The sequence below is a fragment of the Phodopus roborovskii genome, unplaced genomic scaffold (assembly GCF_943737965.1).
Source record: "Phodopus roborovskii unplaced genomic scaffold, PHOROB, whole genome shotgun sequence".
NCBI classification, from domain to species: domain Eukaryota; kingdom Metazoa; phylum Chordata; class Mammalia; order Rodentia; family Cricetidae; genus Phodopus; species Phodopus roborovskii.
Window position 1 is genome coordinate 480,170 of NW_026126693.1, and position 19,633 is coordinate 499,802.

General features: G+C 38.0%; 1 protein-coding gene across 1 annotated transcript in view; it reads right to left on the bottom strand.

Moving 5' to 3' along the window:
- Nucleotides 1–19,633, bottom strand: part of Gnai1 (G protein subunit alpha i1) — an 80,440-nt gene that overhangs the window by 8,092 nt on the left and 52,715 nt on the right. The window contains exons 4-6 of the mRNA XM_051174838.1: nucleotides 9,880–10,037; nucleotides 8,018–8,146; nucleotides 582–711 (exon numbers count right to left, since the gene is read on the bottom strand). Of these exons, the coding sequence (XP_051030795.1) occupies nucleotides 582–711; nucleotides 8,018–8,146; nucleotides 9,880–10,037 (417 nt within the window). The remainder of the gene's footprint in view (nucleotides 1–581; nucleotides 712–8,017; nucleotides 8,147–9,879; nucleotides 10,038–19,633) is intronic.

The window sequence follows — 19,633 nt, forward strand, 5'->3', positions numbered from 1 at the left end:
TGGAAATTAGTGAAAACGATTTCCTGTTTTTGTTCTCTACCTTTTCAGGTTCTGTGTTCAAAAAGGACACTGACATATTTTATAGTGCAGGAATGAAGGAGATACATATGTGATGCTGTATTTTCCCTTCTTGCTAACAACCGTATGTCCTTGATTTAGAAAAACCTGGAATCTCTCCTAAATTTTCTGTCATATTTAAATGCCAAAGTGTTAAATTCCTATTCAAAAATGCTTCCCCAGATTAATGATACACTTATTGAATGCTATTGGAAACTTATTTTATATAAATACCTAAGGATAATATATAGCAAAGTCACAAGCTATCAGAGTAACAGGTAAAGAAGTTTGAGCCGGGAGCAGATGCAGGAAATACACAGGTAGCTGGGCGTGAGGAGCACTTGTGCCTCCCAAGCATCTGTGGCCACCCTTCATGATGCAGCTGAGAAGCCAAAGCAAAGAGCCTGAACTTTCAAATAATTCCTTCATAAGCAAGGGTTTCTCAAGGTTTCTCAGAAAAGTTCTTGGCAATGTTTGTGGTGCCTGACATTTCATGCTGCACCCCTAGAAGTGCTTCTACTTGCCATTTCTTCATCTTCAGCTAGAACCAGGTCATAGTCACTCAGGGCCACACAGAAGATGATGGCGGTCACTCCTTCAAAGCAGTGAATCCACTTCTTCCGTTCTGACCTTTGACCACCCACATCGAACATTCTGTAAGAGGAAAATTTATGACTTGACACCACATTAAATGTTCAAAAGCTCTGAGGAGTTCTGTAGTGCCAACAAAACAAATGCTCTGCATAGCTTGGGGACTGTGGGATGGGAAAAAAGGAGAAAGGGACATAGTGGGAGGGAAAAAAATTCTACCAATTTGTTTTTTCAAAGGGGGAGGGCAGGATTAAGCTATTTTTTTTTTTTTAAAAAATAATGTCTTTGATTGTAGTGAGGGTAACTCTAAACAAAATAAAAACAAATTCTCAATAAACAACACGTATGGGTCCTTAAAGTAGCTCAGCAAATGTCTAGCAGCTTGAGTTCAATCCCTAGGTCCCTTCAACATGTACTCTATGGCATGTTTGTTTGTGTGAGTTCACACACACATACACACATGCAAAATGATAAAAACAAATTATAATTTAAAAGTTTTTAGAAGCACAGACATCCATTAACATATGAAAGCATTTAGGACATCCAAGCAACTACACATCAATTGATCTCACTGCTTGTAAACACTAACAGTCACATGAAGCCTTGGGGAATCCAGAGATCAAAGCAAACACACTCTACTTGCTAGTCCTAAGCATTAAAGCCAGAGGACAGGACCCCATTTGTATTGAGAAAGGGGTTCTGTCAGAGCAGAAAGCAAGATGTTAATGGAATGTCTAAACAATTTCAGTAAGAAAATGGTTGTGAAGCCAAGTAATTTTAAAAAGGACCCAAGAGTTTGTGTAGGTTATAGAAGGAAGAGAGAGAGAGAGAGAGAGAGAGAGAGAGAGAGAGAGAGAGAGAGAGAGAGAGAATAAATGAGGGGAGGAACCTTTAAAAATCCCTCAATTTGTATATGAGATACAGTGATGGACAACTGGAGGTTAGTGTACAAGGTTCTGACACAATCAAACAATAGAATACCAATGACCTTTTCTTCTTGTTCCTGGCAAGTTTATAAAGTTAAGCAAAAGTTTAAATTTGCATAGACTACATTATACAGCCTAGAAATAACCACTTATATAATGGAAACATGCTGTAAACTGGCACATTTTTAAAGGCCCCATTTATCTCGATGATGCACTAATTAAAACCATTCCCATTTAATTCCCTACAGAGCAGTAGTGGCCTACAAACCAAATCTGAATCCATCCACTAGGTCTGTGACTTCTGTCATCTTGGTTTAGCTGTAAACTATTTCATTAAAGTTTACTATAACAAAATGATCCTACCACAGCTTAAATCAGAGTGGATAGGATGGGAAGAGAACAGAAAGCAGAGTGGGTAAGATGTGACCACACTGTAAGAAAGACCAAACAAGAATAAAGGAAGAACTGGTATATTAGCTCGACATTTGTTACATTGCCCAAGAATACAATTTATAAATAATTGTACCCTAACCTTAGGGTAAAAAGCTTCTGCACACAGCATGCATAGCTTGTCCACTGCTGTCACTGCCCATCCCACCCTCCACTATCCACTGTCCCTGTGCTGCTTTGTCACTCAGCTACTCAATCACTTAATGCTTCTGTGTCACCAATGTAGTTGATATCTACAGCTGGCTCATTTCAAGTAATGAAGACTCTCCTCAATGGTGTAGTCAGGCTCCCTCCCATCAACCAAAAGGCCTGTAGAACCAGAGCTAGGGTTTTTCAGACAAAAATGAAAAGCTGTGCCATAGCTTTTATTTGAGCCTGATAGCCTGCTCTACAAACTCAGGTTTGCCAGCGCCTTCAAACAACCTAGTCATTCCTGTTCTCTGGAGAGTTCAGAGTGGCACAGATGGCAGAACCAATGGAGGGGGCTATTATAACAAATACCCACAGACATGGAAGTGAAGGCAGGGTTTAGGCTGAATAATGAGTAGCATCTTGAAGTGTTCTGAAGCACTTCGCATAAAAAGAAACAACTAGATTATCTTGAAATATAGACAACAAAGTTCATTTTGTTTCAAAACCAGATGAAAGTGAAAACCCTGGAGTCCCTACAGTCTTAGGGAAGGCATGTACTGTGATGCACAAAATGCACAGACTGGTTAGAGACACTGTTAAGGAGTTCTCAGAGTAAATGGAAAATGCCCACTGCAAGAACCGTGATGCTGTAGCAGACTGGCAGAAGGGTGCGGCTACATCACTTGTCTACAGCAGAGTCTGTAAGTAATGGACTTGTCTGCTTATAGAAATGCAACAGCAGAAAGGCAAACTGAGGAGTAAACTCCAAGCCAAAAGCGAGTCCTTCCCCCCAACCCCCATATAGGAAAAAAGGACATGTGGCAGCAATGTGGCACAGGTAGAAGCCAAGGTATGCCATGAATGGCCAGCAACTACCAGGCACTAAAAACAAGTAGGTGTATTCTTCCCCAGAGCCTTGGGGGAACAGGGCCTCCTAACATACCAATTTCAGTTCCAACCTCCAGAACAGGAAGATGGTGAATTTTTACTTGTTCATGAACCTAGTTTTGGGCAATTTGTATGGAAACCTAAGGAAATGAAAATATTATTATACAATGGATATATTTTACTTATAAGCTCTATTTTTTTTTGCCATAGCAATTACAATCTCCTAAAAACTAAATATCTGCATTTTTATCTGCCATTTCCCTTGAAGAATTTAAAGGCAAAGACTTTTGTTTCTCTTTGCTTGTTTATGTCCCCAACATTTGATACACAAAGAGCACTATAAATATATGCTATTAAATAAATAAACTATTCCTATTGATTACTTTTTAACACTTTCAAGAAATAATAAACATCTTTATTGTGTTTAAGATTTGGAACAGCCTTCTATATCAGGGGAATGTTAAAGCCAAAGAGTTTCCATTACAGTGTGACAGTCAGGTAATTTGAATATAGGAGAAACCTTCCCCATTTATTTAACTTATGAATTATAAATGAATGACAGTCCTTCATGTATTGGTCATAACCTGGAATACCTAGTCTAGGCCAGTAACTTTCAAGTGGTATGCGTCAGAAACAACTGGGAGAAGCTGATATCACTACTCTGGGATGATCTTTTGAGAAAGAACCTGCAAGCCAATGAGCAGCAGTAATTGTGACCAGATTGTGCTTAAAGTTAGTATTTAAAGAGTTCAATGAAGACAATAAGCAGAATGCCTATTTTTACTACTCTTTTCAGATTGCACAATGCATATAAATCACAGGGTATTCTGAAATGTCATGATTATTTATTCATAAATCTTGCAATTGTTTAATATATTGTTTCTCAAATTCTGAGTTATCTATTTCAAGAATAAGATTTCCTCACACAATCTGTTCTTTGTTATATGAAAAGGCTGTTAACATTTATCAACTAAACAATCAATTTGAATTTCTTATGTATTTTTGTAAGGTGAGGATGAAGGGGATGTTCCTGAGATACACTACCTTAGCCTTTGAAGTCATCTAGTACCAAATTAGCTCATTAAGAGAACACCATGTCCCAAAATCAATTACACATTTATATTACACAAAAGGAAGTTTCCCTTAAGCCATGTCAATTTTATAACAGAAAGAACACATTCAGTCTACATCTAGAAATTGATAACGAGAACTGCTGACTCTTTCATTAGACAAAGACCCTGACCATGAGGCCCATTTATACAGATAGAGCCTTAAATTTAAGGCATTCTCTCATAGACTGTTTTCTGTTTCTTAATTCAATCACACAAAAGTGTGTTGTCTTTTACTTAGCAGCTAAAATCAAAAAATCAATCGTGACATGAAATATACAGAACACTACTAAGTGATTAGCACAGTCAATGGTTCATAGTAGATTTAGTCTATACTTTTGCCCTCTCCCATTTGAGGCCCATTTACATAGAAAAAGCAAATATAAGCAATCATTATGATTTAGAACCCCAAATCCAAAAGAATTTTTACTCAAAGGTTTAGAGTTTAGAGTAACCTGTGTTTATTTCTAAGTCACCATATTAAAATCAAAACTAGCCCTGTCCTGTAACTGTATCTCATACAATGATCTCCCCATGGGGTAAGAAACCTGGAAGGATCGTAGTGACAGCCAACTTCAGTGAATCTAGTGTTTATTTGATATTGAAACCACAACTTTGTAAAAGCTAGGAAATTGTGTTCTAGTAGTAAATGTGTGAGAATACACCAAACAAAATTTAAAGTGATTTCATATGGCCAGACTACCTTAAGACCCAAATAATAGACTAACATTTGCCTCTGTCACCTGTCACACTGATGGAGTTTCATCTTTACATAATTAAACAAGAGACTTTTATTATTAAACTTCTGATCAAGGGCAACATTCTAATAGTCAAGCATCTTAATGGGATTTACCCACCTACTTCGTGGGGAAATCTATGTCCCAAACCCTTCTGCAGTAATTGAAATGTCTTCCATTTCCTCCTCAGATTATCTTAGCTCACAATCAACCATTTCCTTACCCAAACACAAACATTTAAGTTTTCTTAGTCCATGGTCATTAAAATTAGGTAAACTACTTGATGTGGTAGCACACACTTTTAAATCCAGAACTCTAAAAGGCAGAGACAGGTGGATCTCTATGAAATCAAGGCTAGCTACAGTGAATTCTGACTAGCCAGGGCAACATGGTGAGACCCAGTCTAAAAAACAGAACAAAAAAACAAACAAACAAAAAACTAAGTAAACAGAATTTTTAAAAGCCAGACTAGAAGATACCTTTAGAGTTAGGCAAACACATTTTAAATCTTCTAACAATAAACGCTTTTATGATTAAATAGCATTACATAGTTTTAAGACAAATGGAGCAACAAAGGAATATGTCTTCAGACCAGACATCGAATATGGTTACTTAATAACCCACAAATCTAACAGGAATGCTAGAAGGCAAGAGGGAAAATCATACCTGCCATGAAGTGCACAAAAGAAGGAATGGAAATGAATTAAAACTACACCTACTATATAAAATTTGTATTTCAGACAGTGTACATTTTCACTTAAGACAGGGAAGTTTTCAGTTGTTGATAGAAAATTAGAATTGAACCAATGTTATTTGGAAAGCTTCAATGTAGGAATCACTGATAAGTCAGTGACAATGACATTAGCAGGTGTGCTTCACTTACACACACAAAGAAGCAAGCTGAGGTGGGACTGCCTGTGGATACGTAACTGTGCTCCAGCTTTCCACCTTGGAGTACTGGACCTTCATTAGGCAGTAAACTGATGACGGTTTGTTTTTCTAACAAATTTCCAATTGAGCATCTCCATGATTAAATTGCTTTTAGAAATTCTGTTCCATTGTCATCATCATTTAAAGACTTGAGGTTACCAGAAGCCATCTAACCCATGATTCATAGTAAAGCTTTCTTTTGAATGGCTATCTTGAGCCAGATCATTTTAAAGGAAAACAATGTCAATGACAACATGAACTTGTCCATTTCAAGCTGATATAGACAAGTGTCCCTGAACAGTTGAGCTGGCAGCTGTTGCTGGTTTTGCCTTTTGTTCCTTTCTTCCTTCAACTTCTCAGGAACTGTGGTGACGGTGTAGAAGAAAAGTTAAGGGAATATATTTCTTTCAATCTTATGTAGCTAGAATTTATACAAACCAAACATAAAGCACTAAATATAACCTAAAATGTGAATTACCCATTAAACAATGATTTATCTAATCTCACATAAAACTTTAAAAAAATGAAATCTTAATAAAACATAGGGTATGATATCATGACAGTTTTAATAAGGGAAGAGTCATATCATAAATCTCCTTTCTAATAATATCTACAGAGACAAGGGGGTCTGCTCAGCCTGAGTCATCAGCTGTGTAATGATCTGTAGGAGCATGGAGGCACCTGGCTGGACCTTACCCAAGAATACAACTGCAGTGTTCCTTAAACCAGTCTTACTCACATTGGTTTAAGAAAACAACAAAAGGAAATCTCCACCTGCTGAACCAAGAGAAATGATATGACACCCACACAACACATTTATTTCTAGCATTGTAGTCTTTCTCCTGAGTTACTAATTAGCTGATATTTATATGGTCTAAGGAACATGGTATTTAATAAAGTCTGAGTAATCTACTCTCAGGTTTGTGTCACAGAGAGGTCTAGAAAACTGTCCAAGGCCTTTACAACAGGATCTTTTCTTCTGGACCCAACACTGACACTTAAGGAATGCGTCAGTTTAAATGAAATTGAATCATAAGACAGGTCTTGAAAAATAATTTCTTCCAATTCCTGTATAGAGCTTCAAAATATAAAAAGATAATACGAAGGAAAGAAAACTACTAATGAAAATCTTAAATAAATACATAATCCTTAACCATCAAGGAAGGAGCAGCACAGTGGTCCCAGATTTCTATGAAAACACAGGCATTTTGTTTCAGAAAACATTCTGTAGTTCAGCTGCTGTTCTCAGAGATACATCTTTATCTGAAATAATAGCTCTGTTTCCCTTGATTCTGTCATCATTAATTAAATGAGAGTAAGGTGGACAAAATGAGGAACACCATGGTACATGTGCAGTGGTCCTAACTGAGAAGCCACTGGTTTAGCAAGTGGAGAAATAGGAACAAAGAAATGTGGGGGAAAATTAACATAAAAAATTCCATTTACAAGGGAAAACTGGATGAAAGTAACTGTCAAGGAGGCTTTAGAGCTGGAGATAGACCTGGCAAACTAAAACTCAGCTTTGGCTATGACTCAGTCCTTGTCTTTCTCATTGTTTGAAAAGTACCATGTATTAGGAGAGGGAAATGCAGTTTTATGAATGTCTATTTGATGATTTATTGCCTTCCTCTGAAAGTGGCTCCTCCCAAGTGAGGGAGTTGGAGGGAACATTCCCACGTCCCCATTCCTAATGCTCCACTCTTCACACTCACACCCAGCATGTTCACACTGTACACACCAGAAGCAGACATTACCCACCAACAGACTTCAAGTATCAGTCAGCTTCATGAAATTTTTCATGAGCAAATTCAAAGGCACACATTTTTCTAAGTGAACACAATTTCTAAGTGAGTACATATTCTTAAAACTAAAGCTCCTGATTTTACCTAAAGAGAGACAGTGATGCCTGGCATCACACATACACATATATTACAGATACATCTTTTATTTAGTCAAAGCAGCCAGACTCTATCATTGTTAAGACACTGGAAGAATAACCGGCAAAGGCCACTTGTCTGGTTATTTTGAATTAAATCAAAATGCTGTTTTTGCTAATTTCCATAGCATTATTTTGTCAATTCTGAGAAAAAAGCCCCAACAGTAAAAATGTTGTAAACATTTATCATTTTGCATTTTGTTTCTAAAGCAACACAATTTAGCACCAAGCTTATAAACCATTTATTTGGAAGTTACTCACTTAAAATGAAGATCTTTGAAAGTAAAGTGAGTTTCCACGATCCCTGTTGTTTTCACCCTGGTTCGGAGAACATCCTGCTGAGTTGGGATATAATTTGGTTGTGCTATTCTGTCCAAGTCATTCAAATAACTGAAAAGAAACAAACAAACACAGTGTTGACAGGAAATAGAGCCAAACAAGATTATTTAAAACAAAAGCTACAGTGTATTTTAATTATGCAGTGTTCTGAAGTTTCCAAGGGTTTTTATGAGCATTTAAAAGAAGAAGTTTAAAGTTTCCATGTCACATAATTACTCAGAAATCTTTTAGTGCCTGTTTAAATTTGTGAAGCTTTGTTTTTCAGTCATAGCATTGTAAAGGAAAGTGGCTTAAACATGTTCAAACTAGGAAGCATCATGAATTTGTTTCTTAATATTCTTCCTTACACTTTCAGTGTAACACACCTTGCTCAGGTCTATACTTTCCCCACTGTTGAGCATTTCACAGTGGAGGCAGTGGCAAGAAATCTCAGCAACTGCTGGGTGAGATATTGTTTCTCACACAGGGAAACCCACACTGTTCTGTTCTCTAATTCAGTAGCTCTACAAACATTGTGGTCCCCAAAACAGTACAGGCTCCTATCCTGCCCATCACAATTAGAGGATAAGACCCTCCTCTTAAAGGTACCACACACTGATGGGAGATGTCATTCTGTAAATATGTTTCTCATATTGGTTAATGAGACCTGTTGACCAATAGGAAAGCAAGATAGGCGGGACTAGGAGACAAGGAGAATTCAGGGAAAGGCAGAAGGAGAGTGAAAATGTAGGACCAAGAGAGCAGAGGTCCGAACCCTCTCTCTGGTAAGATAAGACCACGTGGAAATACTTAAATGAATAGAAATGGGTTAATATTTAATACAGAACTAGCCAATAAGAAACAGATGTATATATAATAGAGTGTCTTTGCATGTTATTTGGGGCTGGCACGGCTCTGGGACCAGGCTTGCGGGAAAACTGCTCGTAACAACACCCCTCAGCCTAAGACACAGAAAAAGCAAGCTGGAATAGTTTCTTCCCTGATGGCAAGCATTAAAGTCCCCAAGGTGCTATGCAGACTTCTGGAGGAGAAAGGGCACCATTGGTGTTGTGAACCCTGTGCATGATAAACCTAAGCTGCCAGGCAAGATGTCCCCCATCCTTTAACAGTGGTACCACTATTATAGGGGTAACCAACTGCCATCTGCTGATACCTGCTCTAAAGTTCAGAATTCTATCATAACCTTTGTCTGAGGAAGCTATAGGCCTAATTATAGTTACAAAATTGATATTACATCAAGCTACTTCTAAATATGTATGTTTATATTCCCAGACAAAAGCTTCTCTCAGCCTTAATCATAGAATGTTCTCTTTACAGTAAATGGTGGTGAATGTTGAGATTCATGGATGTTTAGGATGAAGAGACTAAGTGATGGTTGAAGACTCAAACCTAAACAAGACATTTACACCAACCTCTGTAAGGCACAGAGAACTTAGCAAGAACAAGTGGGTGAAGGAAGAATTTGAGAGCCAGATCAGTGCTCTGAGAAATACAGAGTGAATTTCTGGATGCTTCCATGACGTCTTGGAGATATGCTGGAGTCAATCCTATTCTCTAAATTACATATGCACGAGGCTTTAAAAAAAGGGGGGGTAATAATAGCATGCTATCACAAACATTCAAAAATAATAGAAAGACAGAGAAAGTATTCAAATATTGTCACTAGAGAAACCTGAGTTGTATAAGGACATGCCAGGCAGTTGTACAGCATAAGTGACATGGAGTTAGAATTACATGCACATGGTTATTCATTTAAGCTGAGTTCTGAAGCTGTGACTACTCACTATGCTGCAGAGTCATTGAGCTGGTACTCTCGGGATCTGTTGAAGCAGGCTTGCACACCACTGTCTTTCCACAATCTCTTTATGACTCCAGCAAGCTCTGCAGTCATAAAGCCTTCTTCTGCAGCCCCAGCAAGCACGAAGAGTTGGCGAGCATCATCCTGTGCATATGACAAAACAAGGTGTTAAAGGTAACAAAAAAAAAAAAAAATTACACATGGAGAGATAAGCAAGAAGAAAAATGATTGTGAATTTCCTTCGTTTTTTTTTTTAATAGAAGTGCCATAACTTTTCTTTATCTAAAGCTCCACTTGAAAAGATGATGTATGCAAAACAAAATTATGAACATAAATCACAAGCTTATGCTTTATGGCCTATGTGGCTGCTATTATAGCACTTGGTGCTGAAGGAAAAAAAGTCAGATCATCTGAATGTACCTTTACTACCCACCAACTGATGATTGTAGACAGCAAATCATTTAAAAAAAAAAAAAAAAAAGATGAGTGATACAAAATGTCATTCTTCTCTAAATTCTTTTCATCTAAGAAGCACAATTATCATTATAGATTATCTAAAACAAATCTAACTGTTAGCCTTTTGATACAGTTTATAGAAGCAAAACATCATCAGGTGTGGTGATACATTGTTTATGATTTATTAAAACTTTCCTGGGGATTCAGAAAAGCAAAGCAGCTGGCCACTAGCTTCTTACATCTACCTCAGGCTGAATGGGCTGGAGAGTGTACCTCTTATTTAGACCTTGCTTCTGTCTTATATACTTCTGTAATGTTGGGGTTAAAGGTGTGAGCTATAATTGTCCTTTAGATTGATTCACTCTTGTGTAGACCTGGGTGGCCTTGGAGTCACAGAGATAGGTCTACCTGTTACAAGGATTAAAGGTGTGTACCACCACCTCCTAGCTTCTGGCTACTGGGATTAAAGGTGTGTGCCTGGCTTCTAAGGCTTGTGGTTGACTTTGCTTTCTGAATCCTCAGGCAAGCTTAAATAAATCATAAACAATATCTCACCACAGTCAGGAAGTTGAGAGATCAAAGTGGAGAAAGCAACAAGACTTTCCCAGGATAGTGTGTGTGTAGATTCTCAAGAGACCTTCATCTACACACATATTAATAATCCTTGAGGAAGCAGCTGGGAGCAGCAGTTTGCTAACCCAGGCATAGGGGAGGAAACAGTACAGCTTTGGAGCAGACATGCCCACAATACATGTGAGGGTGAGGAACAACGCCCAAAGTCTGAACGAAAGAGGACTGGAGATAAAGTTGGTCTGGTTTGGCATTAGTGATGAAGCTACTGACAGACATTAAACCACAATCAACCACACTCAGTCTCCAAGTCAAAGAGAAACAGAAGAAGAGCCTCTAAAGGAATCCAAGTTGTGATGGGAGATGCCATTATCTATATATGTTTCTCATTACTGGTTAATGAATAAAGCACTGTCGGCCAATGGGAAATGAAGATTGGAGGGACTAGGAGACAAGGAGGAAAGAGGAAGTAGTAAGGAGGGTCAAGATGGAGAATCTGGAGAGCTAGCCGCCTCTCGCTGGTAAGACCACGTGGAAATACATAGAAATGGGTTAATAAATAAGACAGAGCTAGCCGATAAGAAACTAGTAACTGGCCAAGCATAGTATCAAATACAGAGTCTCGGTGTGTTAATTGGGGCTGGAGCAGCGGCGGGACAAGACCAGGTGGCGGGCGGAAAAACCCATACTCGTTACAAAGTTGTCTTCCACAACTGCACTTTTATAGAGAGGGACCAGGAGGCCATGGGAAATGAGCACCTACTTCATATGCATTCTATTCTCATATCTTTACTAAGACCAGACACATATGTTAAGTTCTCCGCTCTCGGTGTGAGTAGCAATTATCATCCCTGATAGCATAGTGCAAACTCTAGGTAGAAACAATTTTAAAACAAAACCAAACAAAACCTCTCTGTCACGAGTTACCACTTAGGTTATTTTTAGCTTGAGATGTGTGCTTTTGTATAGTGGGGGAATAAGCCATTGTTATTCCCACAGTACATCCTTCTAAACTATAGTTGGCTCTCCAATCCTCAGTTCGGACAAGGTATGTGAAAAGTTTGTGTGTACTGGAGAGGTACAAAGGTTTTTATTTTTTATTTTTTTATTTTTATCATTATTCTATGCACAATTCTGTATAAAATCAATTACCCCATATGATCAGGTTAGTATTAACAGTAATTTAGGAATGATTTGAAGGACACAGGTAGAGTTTCTAAAGACTACATGTAGATACATCTTCTGACTTCCTACACAGTCCAGACTAGCCTTGAACTTATGATCCTCCTGCCTCGGTGCCAAGTGCTGACATTACTGGAGGAGACCACCACACCTAGAAGCTTTATGATAAATAAATTTAGTCACATTTGGATTGGGCAGATTTGCGAGCTCTTGAACTAATTTCCCAGCACTACTGAGGGATAAGTATATTGTAGTCGAGTCTTACACAAGTATGACAAATGTGAGGAAGACAAGTGTTTCAAGACAGGCTTGTAGGGCAGACAAGTGGAGGACATAAACTCATCCCACTGCTAATTCACGAAACATTTGCTTTTCAGCTGAAACTCATCATGGAAACTAATTAAGTTTCTCAGCATGGGAACATATTATTCAAGCATATGTTTCCCTCTTTAGTAAACCACAAGAGAAATGCATGAAAGCCAGGAACACGCACACATTCTTAGTAAAGCAGCCCACCAGACCTAGTTCCAATAAGCAATAAGGCCACCTTCCAGATAATCTGTACACAAAAAACCTAACTTTGGTTGTTACTGAACCATAGACAACATACATTTTGTTTAGAAAGGTATTTAAGTAGGTTTTTAAAAAATAATATTCCACTATGCAACCTTTCATCTATTTTAGTAAAGTTTTGGCAAAAGAGACCAAGACCCTCCAGTCTGGGCGGTCCAATAGGAGTCTTTTCCTTCCTACTTCCTAGGAAGATGCCATAACGATAACACAGACGGAACTTTGGCTGTTGTATTTATAAACCACACTTCCCCAGGCATTCAAATGCCTCTTCCTTTTTTAGACTGCACACATAAGTGAGACCATGCGATACTTTTCTTTCTGAGTCTGCCATATTTGACTTAAGACTGTATCTACCAAGTCAAACTTGCAGAGATAGAAAATTAAACTGTGCCCAACTGGGGCAAGGGAAGTGGGTGAAGAAACAGGAAGTATAGTTCAAAGAGTAAGTAGCAAAAGACAGGCTGAAACTAGGTAGTGCAAGAAGCTAATGCCCAACACCAAAACTAATTATATAGTTTTACTGGATTTATGTTAATTAAGTTCATTTTAGGTCTCTCGTTACTCAAAAATGTAAGATATGAGACGATGGCCATGTTAACTTGCTTTCCTGTAGTAACTATACTATTATCTTATGGATCCCATAGCATCAAATTACAAACTTCAAAACTACACAGTAAAAATAACATTAAAAATCTATCTTCTTTACAAACTGTCAAGGAGCTTATTCCCCTAAAGTAACTGGAAGCCTGGTATGGTGTGATGGTGTACATCTATAATCCTGGTACTTGGGATGCTAACATAGGAGCATCTCAAGTTCTAGGCCAGCATGGGCTACATAATGAATGTAGTCAGCCTAAATTACAGTGAAATATTTACCCCTTGCCACTGGCTTGACATTAAGAGGTGAGCACTGAGGTAATGAATTTGAGCAGAACGCATTATAGGAAACTGGCTTCCTAACCTCTTGTGTTACACAACCCAAGGCAACTTGCATCAAGACCACAGCCAGTCACCTAGTCATCTGATAAATCAGTAAATGAACAATCAGTAAGCCCTTATTATATAAACTAATTGTCTAAAACATAAAAGCCCTTTTTGTCTAAAATAAAAAAAAAAAAAACCTTAAAACTGTTGGACAATGACAGTGTTTTTGTCTTCACAAAATGTATATAAAACAAAACTCAAAATTATTAAGAGACATCAACAGCATATTCAGTAAGAGATGAAAGGGACGGTGACCAGGGAAGACAGGATTGAGTGTGCTTAGTGAAGGACAGGAGCTATGTTATGGTGTTAAAAGCAAAGAAGGCCTGGAGCACACAGCTCAGAGTTAGACTCAGTTTCATTTGCAGCATACCTCCTACCTCTAGACCAGACCCCTCTCCACATACTAGACAGCAGTGTAAGCACCATGTGCTGTACAGCTTATGAACATATGCCCACACATAAAAATAAAAAATAAACCTTACCTTTTCTTTTTAAAGACAAATGGGCATAAATGTGGAAGTGGACCAGTTGAAATGTGGTCTGAAGTGTGTCAATCCCAGCTCACAACTGGGCTTTGGAGCTCAGAAAGGAGCCACTGCAGTGATGCTAGTGAGATAGTACAGGCTTCCCCAGGATAGGCAAGACCGTAGGCTGTGCTGTGCATTTTATCTGGCACTATCTCCTGCTTTCCAGCAATCAAAAGCCTCTATCCAGGATGGGGAAGACTTTGAAGGACCAGGATGGCTGACTTTTGATTTGTTAAGGGTCATAAAAGGCAAGAAACAGTTCACTTCCTGTGGGACACTGAGCAGAAACAGTGCATTTTTCAGGGCCAAATGCATCAGAGTTCATTCAGAAGCTCAAACACTCTTTAATAGTCAAAACAATCTAAAATATGAAAACCCCAGGGGAGGCTTTTAAAGCAATGGCTAGATGACTAATCATGACACAGAAGACAAATTCCAGATGAAAGTAATCTTTGCATAGAGAGAATCAAAAGGCCCTTCTAGAGCTAGAAAATAAACAGTGATAACTTTGAACTGAAGAAACACGAATAACTTTCTGCTGACAGTTCTGACATGAATGGACATACCTTGTCCCAGTGCCTGAATCATTTATAATATTTGTCAATGATATAGGAAATCACATACAATGATAGCTTCTCATGTTTAAACTATCCCATTCCTATAGCTATACTGCTATATATATGTGTATATATACATTCATATATGATATACACCATATATGTGATATATACAAAATTCTTAAGAACTTCATTTGGGAAAGCAAAGGACTTTGGTGTGTTTGCCACACTGTGGCTCAAGGACAATCTCAGATGATGAAGGGTTGCTTTAACAGGCATGAAACTGCAACAGATTTTCTCTGTAATCAAAAGTAAAATAAAAATTGAGACAAGAAAAAAGTCATTTCTTTCTCCCATAGTATTTAAAAGGGATGCTCAGGTCTTGCTGGTGTGGAGAAGGGAAAAGAGACAAGATCTCCCAAGCAAATTGGGAGCATGGTGGAAAGGGGAGAGGGAGTTAGAAGGAAGAGGAGGTGAGAGGTGGGCATGAGGTAGCAGGAAGATTGAGTCAAGGAAAGAACAGAGGAGAACAAGACAAAATTTACCATAATTGAGGGAGCCATTACAGGATATAAGAGAAATCTGGCACTAGGGAAATGTCCAGAGATCTACAAGGATGACCCCAACTAACAATCTAAGCAATAGTGGAGAGACTACCTTAAATGCCCTTCCCTAATAATGAGATTGATGACTACCTTAAATGCCATCCTAGAGCCCTCATCCTGTTGGAAACAGAAGCAGACACCTACAGATAAACACAGAGCCCAACTCCTGAAATACAGTTGCAGACAGCGAAGAGTGATGAGCAAAGGGGTCAAAACCAGGCTGGAGAAACCCACAGAAACAGCTGCCCTGAACAAGGGGGAGCTCATGGACTCCAGTCTGACAGCTGGGAAACCAGCAGAGGACTGACCCAGACTCCCTGAACGTGGATGTCAGTTAGGAAGCCTGGGCAGTCTATGGATCCTCTGGTACTGTATCAGTATTTATCCCTAGTATATGAATGGACTTTGGGAGCCCATTCCACATGGAGGGATTCTATCTCAGCCTAGACACACGTGGGAGGGTCTAGGCCCTGCTCCAAATGATATACAGACTTTGAAGATTCCCCAGGAAAGTCTGCTCCCTGGGGAGCAGAAAGGGGTTGGGATAAGGGCTTATGGGGGGAGCAGGGGAGGAAGGGAGGGTTTGGGAACTGGGATTGGCATGAAAAACAAGCTTGTTTCAAACTTAAGTAAAACTTATTCAAAAAAGAGGTGTGGGGAAAGAAAAGCCTAAAAATTATTTTTAAAATCTAAGTTAATGTTGACTCCATTTAAGATTGTGAAATTTTTTTAGTAAATTTCTGTGAATTTATGAGGAATCATGAGCTTCACTGTATTAAGACAGAAAATTACTGGTAAATGTATTACCACGCACAATTTTATGCATATTTATGATAATAAACGTATGCTCAAATTAATACAATTAAAAACACTGACATGTTTTTCATGTGGACATTCAAATTCAACAGAGGCACAAAAATACATTATAATTAAAAGTGAACTGAGTCAAGAAAATAGCTTATGCTGGAAGCAAACATTACAATTTAAATTTTAGTGTGGTTTGGCTACTTACATAGGTATTTCTCAGGATGGAAACAATATGAGACCATGGGCTCTTCACCTCTTTCTTCTAACATAAAGTAAGATACCACTGTAAATGCCTTAGCTGTTCATCTAGCAGGCACAACAGGAGAAAAATGCCTCAGGGACATTTTGGGGGAAAAATGACATTTGGAAAGAGTAGAAATTACTTGCTATTAAAAATCCACAGTATCTAGAACAGTTTGAAATTAATGCAAGCCAAGAAGATAATACAAACATAAACTTATATGATAGAGGTGATGAGATAAATGAGTATAAAAAGATATGGTCATTCCAAAAATAGTGACAGATAATAACTTACAAACAGGTTAGTACAAATATACTTTATTCTATTCATACTGATGGATAATAAGTTATAAACAGGAAGTATAAATATGGCTTATTCTGTTCAGCCAACAGAATGTTCCAGAGACATTAAATAACAAAGATACTGAAATTCACTGCTTTGGAGGGCCTTTAAAGGGGGTATAAATATTTGGAACATCTTTGGTCAACTGAAGATATTCTAAATTAAGCATAGTAGAAACAAAAATATAGGGAGTTGTAATAATGAAAAATAACCAACCATGGAATGAAAGATAATAAACAAAATATGAGAAACTAGTATTGGGGACAAAAGGCTAATGGCATATGTACTTACAAACCAGCAAACAGTGGGTAAGCAAAAACAGAGCATAAGCCACAAACAGAAAATAAAAATCATAGTAAGTAAGGGTGCTGAAAAACATAGAAATGAAAGAATTCACATTACACTGAGCAGTGAATCAGGCAATTCCCTTAACTTTGGCTGCCTAGAGTAAAAAGAAAATATATATTCAGATTGATGCCAAGATGAACTGCTAAACATTCCTCAATAGCACATTGCAAATCAGTCAGACAGACATAAAGCAACCACAAAGTTGATGAAAACAAACCACACAAGTATCCAAGGAGAAAGGGGACCATCTCCTGGAGCAAAGTGAGGCTGGGTGCGAAGATGCTTAAATGGACCTCAGGCAAGCTCTGGGGTTCCTCACAGTATATAAGGCATCTTAAGTGGCTTCCAAACAGTGAAAGACAGATCTTGAATCTAGGTTTGTTTCCAATTATACTATATCCAATGCTAGTAGAAAAAAAATAAAGTACAGTGATATATAAATTATAACTTCATCTTTTGAAAGCTATCCTAGCTAACACATTCTCTGCCACTTACCCATCTAAGCATGCTTTCTGGCTGTCCTCATTCTGTACATGTTATTATAGAATAGCCCACTGTCCTAACTAAAGTAACCAAGGCCTGTCATGTGTTAACAGCCCTACATAATGCTTCCTACCACAGAGCAATCTAAATTATCAATACTCTAGTATCCCCAGATGAAACATGCTCACTCTAACAAAGCTTCAAAAGGGACAGTAGCCATAAATTTCACTAAACTATGGCAAACCTGAGAATTATTTGCTGTGGAATAATCCTTCTGGATATGGTGAATATGTACTCTCATTGGGTAATAAAGAACTGAATGGCCTATTACAGGAAGAGATTGATTGGTCAGGAGAGTCAGACCAGGAGAATGCTGGGAAGAAAAAAGACAGAGTCTAGAATAGTGAGCCAACCCAGAAAGAAGAAAGATGGACATACTGCACTGAGAAAAGGTGCCAAGCCACGTGACAAAGTGTAGATAAAAATATGGGTAAACTAAAAAAGTATAAGTTAGTTAGTAATAAGCCTGAGCTATTGGCCAAACATTTATAATTAATATTAAGCCTCTGTGTTTATTTTTAAGCTGCTGGTGGGAAAGATACATACACCAACAATTATTTTTATTTTTCACAGTTAAAATAAAGTGAGCTGTGGCCATACCATCCTGAACATGCCTGACCTTGCCTAAAATTGCCAATGTACATACTGTGTACAAACCTACTACATTTATAATTAATATTAAGCCTCTGTGTTTATTTTTAAGCTGCTGGTGGGAAAGATACATACACCAACAATTATTTTTATTTTTATTTTTCACAGTTAAAATAAAGTGAGCTGTGGCCATACCATCCTGAACATGCCTGACCTTGCCTAAAATTGCCAATGTACATACTGTGTACAAACCTACTACTTTCAGAAATTATAATACATTAGTCACAATTTCTGAAAACTCTGCTCTTCCCCTCACTTCTCATCAAGCAAACTGTGTATTAAGATATGATCTAAACATATATGGGGGAACTCTGACAGGGCCCCACCCCTGGATAAAGAGCTATAAGCAATAAAAAGTGCCAAGAGAGGATGAGATAATCTTCCATAAGGAGAGCCTTTCACGAGACCAGGCATTTTTACATTTCTTCAGTTATGCACATATGTAACAACAGTAGTTTAAAAAGAATAGGCCTGAATTAGGGAGGCAGGGCAGGCAAGAGGGCAGGGGAAATTATGTAATTGTATTTTAATTAAAAAAATATAATCTCAACACAAACAAGTAGGCTTTTATAGTGTTTGTTTAGTTTCAACAGAATTAGAGAAAATTAATTCTCAAGTCCATTTGTAACAGAAATGCATACTGTAATGGATATTTGGTAAAAGAATACGATAGTGTAATCAAAACCTATTTGGTGCTAATTCATCTGTGAAGAAATAACTAATACCCTGTGAGTCTATCAACAATAACAGTACTGTTATAGATAATAAAATCAACAATGAAATAAGATCTGTTATTTCCAAGGCATGTTACAATCAGCATTGAATTTTTATCTTTCTTAAAATCCTGTGAGGTAGATGTTGTAATTTTTTCCTGTTCCAATATAATTAAACATGATGAGAGGCACTGAGTGACATAATTGGTGACTGGTCTAGGAAAGAAACAAGACACATCAGGGAAGGGAAAAAAGTGTCTACAAATACAATCAGTTGAATGTTAAAGGGAGTATTTACAAGGCATTGGGGGAATGGAATGCTTACTTGATAAATGGTAGTAAGGCAGGAGATATTATATGGCATATTTAGCTCCCATTTAATACGAAACACCCCCAAATAGGTGGATACAAACATATATTAGAGAAAAACCATAGTGTTGTGTGATATTTTGTTTGTGTGTTCTGACAAAGTTCAGCTGGTGATCAGAGGGAGGAGCTAGCCACCAGTTAACCCTAGAAGATGGGTGATGGTTGCTCACACCTTTAATCTGGGCACTCCATAGATGGAGATGGGAAGTGATAAGGTAGGGTGGCGACAGGATATAGGCCCCTTTTTGGACAGAGGAAGGAGAGAGGTA